This window comes from Hyaena hyaena, unplaced genomic scaffold (genome assembly GCF_003009895.1).
Source record: "Hyaena hyaena isolate Hyena2069 unplaced genomic scaffold, ASM300989v1 scaffold_97, whole genome shotgun sequence".
NCBI classification, from domain to species: domain Eukaryota; kingdom Metazoa; phylum Chordata; class Mammalia; order Carnivora; family Hyaenidae; genus Hyaena; species Hyaena hyaena.
In genome coordinates, this window is record NW_024080728.1 from 973,228 (window position 1) to 982,054 (window position 8,827).

The 8,827-nt window shown below is 51.8% G+C and overlaps 1 protein-coding gene across 1 annotated transcript; it reads right to left on the minus strand.

The window, feature by feature from the left end:
- Positions 1-936: 936 nt before the first annotated feature.
- SYNPO2L (synaptopodin 2 like) lies at positions 937-6,786 on the minus strand. The gene is made up of 2 exons (XM_039235112.1): positions 6,687-6,786; positions 937-4,714 (listed from the first exon to the last, which is right to left on the minus strand). The coding sequence occupies exons 1-2, from the start codon at positions 6,784-6,786 to the stop codon at positions 2,559-2,561; spliced, it is 2,256 nt and encodes a 751-aa protein (XP_039091043.1). The 3' UTR covers positions 937-2,558.
- Positions 6,787-8,827: the final 2,041 nt, after the last annotated feature.

Below are 8,827 nucleotides of genomic sequence, written 5' to 3' on the forward strand. Positions count from 1 at the left end.
TATCACTCTGTGAGCTCTCCACTCTTCCTGATTTTGTCTTTTCCTGTCCTGAACTTTTCAGGCTCAGGCCAGGGACTGAAAGGTCACCCCATTCCCCTCTAGTTGTCCTCTTCCCAGACCAGTTTAGCCTCCAGATCCCTCATCTTCTGTCTTCCTTCTCCATGTCCTCCCAACCCAAAGAAGCAATTAGAAGAAAAAACATAAATGACAAACAGTGATTTTGTCATCACCACCATCCTACTCTCAAAAACAAAAAACAAACAAACAAACATTTTTGTCTGCTTTGATTGAGTACCTAAAACTAACAAGTGGATGAAGACAAATTCACCCTACCCTCACTGGGCCCTTCCTTGGGTAATCCTGAGACTAGTTGGGAGCATCAGGGTCCTGGGCCTGGTTATTTGCACAAATATGCCCCCTGGTGGAGTAATGGCACTTTCCTTCTCAGAAGTCCTTAATTCTAGCTTACTTCTAATGACTTTTCTTCTATATGAGGACTCAATCCACACTGATCCACCCTCTCGTCTTCCTTCTCCCATCCCATCTTCACCTTCAGGCATTGCTTGCCTATGGAAACATCATTGCTTTCTCCAGAGAGCTAGAAAATGATGGCAAAAGCTCAGAGGGACCTTCCACTCCTCTTGGTTCTGAAACTGAGGCATTGATTGGGAAATATGGAGCAGGAGATGGAAAAGGGGAGAATCTGGATGGAGAATGCAGGCAGAGAGAACCCAGGGGAATGGTGGAGGTGGCTAAATCGGAGTGGGACAGGACTGGTTAAAGAAGAGCAAAAGACCAGGGGGTGAAGGGCAAAGGATGAAAAATAGGGCAGGAATGGAGAAAGAGATCAGGAATTAGGAGATCAGGGGAATGGGTGAGGGAAGATGGAAGAGAATTAGGATTTGGGAATAAAACTAGAAGAGATGACAGCAACAGAAGATTTGGAGCTTAAGTTTATTCTTGTGCACAAACCAAAGTACCGTGACTCATATCCAATATGCAAAGGAAATGATCAATCCAGATCAAGCAGCAAACGTGACTGACTGGTGGTGGTCATGGAGAAAGGGGAGTCCATATCCATCTAGAGTCAGAGATCAGGACCACAAGCTAGAAAGGAACAAAAGCTGGGGTTCGGGGGATGGCGCAGGACTGAAAAGATGTTTTGGCTCTGGGTATTTCCTTGCCCTTTCCCAGGTCATCACGACAAGCTGCAGAAGGCAGAAGGCAGAAGGCTAGACTCAAAGGAAGTAGCACAGACACCACATATTCCTCCAACACTCAGTACACACTCTCACATCCCCCTACCATCATCCGTCTTCACTCTGACAAATGCATTCTTCTCTCTCAAATTTTTCTCCAATCCCCCTCTTGCACACAGTAAGTTTCTTGAAACCCAGCTCTACTGTGTCTCTCCCCTTCCCCATGCTCCTCCCTGTGGCTCAATTAATTTCACTCATTCCGCTCTGCTCCTGGTTTCTGCCTCCCTTCTCACACCATGGCTCTTTTCTCCCTCCTTTCTGTCTTAGGTGCATAAGGCAATGAAGCCAATGACTTTTTCATTCTCAGAGGAAATTCTCTGTCTTTCTTTTTCACTTCTGGATGCTTATAGCTTAGCATGGGCCTCTTAAGTTGCTCTGAAATCCTGACAAATAGAATTCATTTTTTTTCAAGTTTATTTATTTAGGTAATCTCCACCCAATGTGAGGCTCGAACTCATGACCCTGAGATCAAGAGTCACTTGCTCCTCCAACTGAGCCAGCCAGGCTCTCCTTGATGAATAGAATTCTTAATTCTATTCCTGGTCTAGCTGGTATAAGTCAGCCCTTACAAACTGCTCTGGCCCTTCAAGTCTTCTCATAATCTGTGAGTTTCACAAGATGCTGTACCCCTGCTACAGACACTGATCTTTGAGTACAGTCCATTTTTCTCCCCACTATCCATGAGGGGCTATCTGACCCTTCTTTCATCAATACAAGGGGAAAACCCAGATTTGGTCTTTATTTAGACCTCTCCTCTTACTCTTGCCTCAGACATAAGAACACACCTGTGCTCATACACACTTGCACATACACAAACATACACATACATGCCTAGATATATGCCAGCCAAGCTTGGGAAATGAGAGGAGTAGAAAGCGAATTAGCACAGAGATCAATTCAGTCCCTTGGAGGCCTGCCTGATGGTGAGCTTGCCTGAGGTCTCACTGGTAACTTCTCTTTGTGCTTATTGAAAGTTAAAATGAGGCTCACACAGAAAAGCACAAATGTAGAGAGATACCAGTGGAGGAGTGTGGGTTGAGAGACTGAGATAAAGACAGAGATGCACGAAAGCAGCTACAGAGACAAAGAGAAGCACAGATAACAAAGCAGAGATAGTAGGTTGGAAAGAAGCAGCAGGGAGGTTGGGAGCCAGGAGGATGGGACACCAACTCCAAAACTATCTCTGGCAGGAGGGAATTTAGCCTCCAGATGCCTGAGAGAAGGCATGGGATAGGTTGGAGAAGAAACTTTAGGAACTGGATGTTCCACCTCTCCTTGGTCCTGGGAGCTGTACCCCGCTCAGTGGTGGCCTGCCCCTGGCCTCCACACATGAGCCTGCAATCCAGTTCTGGTGGCTGAGAACCGAGGCCTGGCTACCTGGAAGCCACAAGAGCTAGGGGAAGTCCCAAGACCCCTGGGAGACTCTGGAGGAGGGCCTGGGCTAAGGACAGGGGTTGAGGCCAGCTCTGACCTCCAGATGGGCTCATCCAACGTAGTGGCTGCTCGTGGGGCAAGAACAGTGGGGGCCAGGGGCTCTGCAGTGGGCTGGGGTGCTGGAGTGGAAAATCGGCGGATCTCCTGGACTCGGGCAGTTTTGGGGGGCCCCAAGGAGGTGGGGCCAGGAGTCTGGGGAACCTCATCAAAACAGAACATGGCAGTTTTAAGTCGGTAGGGCTGGTGCCGCATGAAATCCAGAGCCTTGATACCCTGCTTAGGGGTTGCCCGAGGACCTTGGGATTGGGCCTTATTAGGGAGAGTTCGAGCACCCTGGGGAAAAAAGGGTGAGAGCAGTGGGTTGTAAGCAATAGGAGGTGGGGCACGGATGTTGGGTGAATATTTCCAGGAAGAGGGCAATGAGGGTGTAGGGGAAGGGCTTCTGGGCCTAGGGCCAGGGCCAAAGCCAGGACTAGGTGTAGCTTCCACCACATACCTGTCTGCTCGGCTCTGCCGCTTGGCAAACAGCTCCCCACCCCTGCCCTGAAGCCTTGCTGGCTCAGGGATTCCAGCCGAAGGGGCTGACCCATTCACTAGCCCATCCAGGAACCCACGAGACGGGGGCTTAGGAGCCACTGGGGGTGGAGTCTTAGGAGTCATTGGGGGCGGAGTCTTGGGAGCCATTGGAGGCGGGGTTTTAGGTGTCACGTGAGATGCAGCCTTGTAACTCCTGCCCCCCGGTGGCTGCATGAAGTTGCAGGCTTCAGCTCCGAGGCTCAGAGCATCTTCCTCTGGACCAGATTCTGCTCCTCCGGCTCGGGGTTTTTCATCCAGGTTCTGCACCAACGATAACAGCTCGGGGTTGGGCGAGTTCTTCGTCTCCTCCTTTCCCGACCGGAACATCTGCTTCCGGGTCCCCCGTCGCCGGGCCTCCTGGAGGATGCCAGTGCGAGCAGCTGGCACGGAGATGCGCTGCTCCCGAGCGCTGGGGGGCTCAGGCGCCCCGGGGCCGGGGGCGGGAGCCTCTGGGCGCGCAGCTGGTCGCAGAGGTCCCGATAGGAAGATAGAAGCTGTGGAGGTCATGGCAGCGGCACTAGGGGGTGCGGGGGGCTCTGAGGCTCCGCCTGGCGTTACGGGACGATTGGGGGCTGGGATGTATAGGGAACTTGTAGCTGTCACGGGGCCTGAGGAACGGGGAGTGCTGGGGGAACCGGCGGCTGGCACGTGGCTGGGCAGAGGGGTAGGCCCCTGAGTGGAAAGGAAGGGCGGTGCGACGGGGTTGAGACCTCCCAGACTTTCACTCGCCCTCTTGGGGGGTAGGGGCCGAAAAACAACCGAGGTGGTACTTGGCCGCTGCCCTTGTAAGCCTGGAGTAAAGGGCCTGGCTGACCGGTTAAAGATGTTTGGAGCTGGGGTTGGAGCTCCACCGCCTGGGAGGAAGGGGCTGGGGCTGGGGCTGGCTACAGGGGCTGGGGAAGGGCTGGATGCGAGTATAGCCGCCTCCGGAGGAGCACTCTGGGCCCGAGGTGGTGATTGCAGACCCTGCCCGTTGAGCACGGCTGCTGGACCATCCCGTGCCAGCTCCTGGGTGCTGGAGGCTGTGCGCTGGCGCTGCTTTTCAAAGAGCTGGGCCCCTCTGCCGGAGGCTTCAGTCAGCTGCCCTCCCATTCCCCGGCTCTGGCTCTCTCCTGCGGCTGAGCCTGGCCTGGCCAGCTCCATATCCAGATAGGGGCTGTCCCAGTCGCACTGGTTGGTGAGGCTGCGGGCGTCAGAGAAGGCTTCTTCGTCTAGCTCCGACTCGCTCGTTGGAGGGACCCCGTCTTCTTCCTCAGCACCTGTCCCAGCCGCAGACCCAAAGCTCACTAGGGTGTATTTCTTGGCTCTTTGCCGTCGTTTCTTAAACATAAGCACCCCCTTGGAGTGGGGGTTGGGAGCTGCAGTTAGAAGGGATGCGATCGTCCGACATTTGGTCTTAGCCTCCTTCACACTCTTCTCTTGGAGGCTCTCTGCCCGTTGCAGTTCTGAGAAGGCCGGGAAGGAAAATCGTCAGTGAACATCTTCTAGTCCTTGTTCCCCACACCCCAGCCAGTCTCCTCACCCTTCCCACCTTACTGTCTTTTCACTGGCCTGATCCACAGTGTCTCTTGCCTGTGGCAAAGTCCTCTGACTTGGGGGCAGAGTGGTAGGTGAAAGGTGAAACCAAGGACAGCTGAAGGGAAGGCAGACTCTAGTTGGCTGCCCTCACACCACTCTGACCACAGCTCTCCCATCCTCTCTCCCCTCTACTCTGCTTCTATCTTCCTGGAGATGTGCTCTCACCCACCCCACACACATTCTTCCCCTGCCTCCCACCGTTTCTGGCTGGCAATGCTGGGGGATAGGAGGTGGGGGACAGTCACTTCCCATGACAGCCAAGGAGATGAGGCTGGTCCCAGGGAGAGACAAAATGAGAAGAGATACTTTTCTTCCACTACAGAGACCATGTTAGGGGCTTCTTAGAAACTTAGGGACTTATCTCCTCTTCTTACCCCTACTCCTATGGTGCACACAAAGGACCCTTAGAAACAAGGATCTTCACAATTCCAACTCCATTATGTAGTCCACATCATACACATTCATAGAAACAACCACCACACATTTCAACAAGAAGGTGGGTCTAGTGAAGGCCAGCTATGGGCATATTTTCTCATATGTACTCTTCTCTCATTCATGTACACCCCAGCTTATCTACACCCTAGCTCATATATATATATGTATATATATATAATATATATACACATGAACCCACACAAAAGCACAGTCGCTCAAATACATTTGCACACATGCATATTCCGTCTTCCCAGAGCTCCCCCTGCAGAGACTCTGATACTAATAGTTAGACAAAATTTTAGAGCTGATATTGGCCTTCCAACCACTGCGACACTCCCCTGTGCCTCATACCCCTGCTACTCACAGCTGGGGATAGCCTCAGATCCGAAATGCAGGAAAAGCCAGAGTGCTGCTCATCAAGGCAACCCTCCAAATCTTTAGGATACCTCAAGGTCACCAGCTAAATATATCCTCTCCCTCCCCCCAGCTGCGGTGGGAGTGGGGTGGGCTTCCTTGGGGGTCAGCCTTCTAGAGAGAGCTCAGGCAGCCACTAAGAGGCAGACACACAAGGACTATGTACTAAGGGGATCCTGGGCCGGGCTTCCCATGCCATGTGGGGCTCTGGAGGTGGGGCCAGGAAATGGGAGAGGATGCCCTGCTGCTACGACCCTGCCTTGGATACAGATACACTCCCATCCATGATCCCCAGTTCCTCCTGAAAAATTCTTGAAATTCCATCCACTTTCCACTCAAGATACCAAGCTTCTTTCTAATTAGGGCTTTCATTCCACCCATCCAATTTATACAACAGAATAGCACTGTGCATGAGAGATAGGCACTAGGGTCAGAGTTCAGTTCAGGATTTTGGTTCTTGGGAGAGTTACTTCATTTCATTGAAGTTCAGTTTCCTCATCTGTAAATAAGCATGATAATGGCTCTCTCATAGGATTGCTATGAGGACTAAATGAGATAGTGCAGGTAAATTTAGCATTTAATGGCAGCCCTAAGGCCCACTGTGAGTAACTATTACTATTAAAGTCTTCTTGACGGCAGCTGCACATGTATACAGACACTTTCTTGTTCACACATATATTCTCCCATGGACTCCCATATACATGCCTTCATGTATCTATAGATTACTCACACTTCTTTCTCTCACACACATTCCTTCCCCATGAGTTTTCTAAAGCTCATGTGGCCACAAACCCCTTTAACGTGTGGTCATAGCATCAGCCCATTTTAAGAAAGGGGCAGTGAAACTCTAGTGAGAAAAAGAAGAAAAAAGTAAAAAAGGAGGAAAGAATAAGGGAATAAGACCTTTCCCAAAGACATCCCTTCCTAACTGTTGATATAGTCCCCTCCATGCTAGATCCCTGAACTCTCTTGGCTATGGGAGGGTAGTACCTGCATAGAACGGGTCCTGGAGCTCAGGAGTTGGGTCTGGGGCTTTGTTGTAGCTGGCTTGGCTGAAGGGCTCTTGGCTGATGGGCTCAAAGTTCTCCATGCTGAGAAATGCAGTGTTGGCTGGAGCAGGACCAGCTTGAGCCACCCCCCATGCCTTTTAAAGCCCCTTTGTCTTGTCCCCAGAGCTGGCAGATGAATGAGCTCACTGTGCTAATTTTGGAGCCTGGCCCCCTCCCTTCTCTCTGCTGCCCCACAAGCCCCGGTGTGATGGACATGGACACCTGCCTACCCTTCCCCCAAACCCACCCCACTGGACAATGAGGTCTGCTTGGCTAAAAATAGCCTGAGCCACTAACTGCAGTCTAACCCAGCATGATAGGAAGGGAGCGGTGCTAAAATGAGAATTGGGGATAAGCATGGGATCCTGGGCATGCATCTGGAATTTCTTTGTGGGATACTGGACATTCTCAGGGATCTCAGTCTCTATTTCATCAATGTCCTCCTTAGCCTCTGTTCCAGACTTAGACACATAAAATTCTATGGACCAGGAATCAGAACAGTAGAGGTAAGGAATGAGAGAGGAGAACTAGAGGGCTAATCCTAGATTTTCAAGGTGACAAGAAAGGTCTCTAGGATAGAGGCATGGGACAGGGAGAAAGCTCGCCCTTAGACCTTGTTCTGTAGCTCACATCAAAAATAGCAAAGAGCTTGAGATAAGTGGAACTGGCTTTTTCTGCCCAGGCTCACATTCTTGCCTGAGATAAGGAGTGGAAGACACCTCCCTCTGCCCCTTCCTAGGGATCTCATGACTATCCCATAGTCTCCCAGTCCCCAGGAATCCTAATTGAATTTACAAATGTCAAAGGTGGCTCTGATGCTATGCCTGCAGTTAACACAGAAAAGCTCCTGCCCTGCCTCCAGATAGTCCCCTGAATCATGTCTTCACTCTGCCCTCACCCTGTCTGACACTTAGCAAAATCATACCAACAACAACAAGCAACCCTTTGCTGATTTCATGTCCCTTTTCAGCGTCCCTACCTTGTTCCTGGGTTGGGTTGAACCACCTGCACCTTTTGTTTTGTTCGAACAGTAAAATTAATGGGGACTGTGAGAATAATTATTTTTCCCTCCTACTCAGCACTCTTCTCTACTTGTCCCCAAGACTATATCCAGAAGAAGCATAAAGTATGGTTATGGAGGGATAGATTTAGGGCTCAGATTGAAGGATTCTGGCCAGGGAAAAAGGGTTCAGGCACTCACTGGCTTGCTTGGCCTTCTGGGTGTAGGTGGTAGTGAGGTCTTCTGCCACTGGGTGGGGAACAGGTCCCACCATAGGGATGAGATGAGGGCCAGGCCTGAGGGGGCCATGGGGCAACAGCATGGCCTCAGCTGGGGGTGGCTGAAGGGTTGCCCCTTCCTCCCAAGATGGGGAGCTCACGCGGCTGTCACCCTGACTGGGAGGGCCAGCTATGGCAGGCGCTGGCTCTGCAGGGCTGTCAGACAGGTAGACCTCATCAGGTAGGGCTCCTGGAGGGGAGGGCCTTGTGGGGCCTCTGCGGCGGGGTCGTCGGGGTTTCTCCTGGGTGGCAGGTCCATCAGCATCACTGTCTGTCTCTCCGTAGTACGCCTCACTGTCAGGGGGTGAGAGGAGGCTCCCAGGTTGAAGAGGCTGGGGAACTGGAGCGCCAGGGGGCTCAGGACTCAGTGGAGATAAGGGTGACAGCACTTGAAGGTCACCAGGGGATGGAGACCGCACAGGCCCCTCATCCTCTACCCTGGATGGAAAAGAGGACAGTATTTAAGAAGTGGGCTGGATGACTTGACAGCTAGAGAGATCTAGAGGGGATGGGAGAAGGGAGGAAAGGAGAGACGTGACTGGCATATAGGTTGAATGAATGGGCTGGGAAGAGTGGGGATCTGAAGACAAACGGGGAGGCAAATGTGCTTGAAGGGCTGCAAGTGAACAGGGGCTTAGCAGGAGATGTGATGACGAGGAGACAGACAAGGGGTTGAAGTAGGCCCACACACTCAAATCCCTTTGAGTGTTTGACACCCCCATCCCTTAATTGCAGATACACTGAAGCCCTCTGGGAGGCATATACGAACATCTGTACTCCAGCCCAAACGTACAAGAAGTGGGT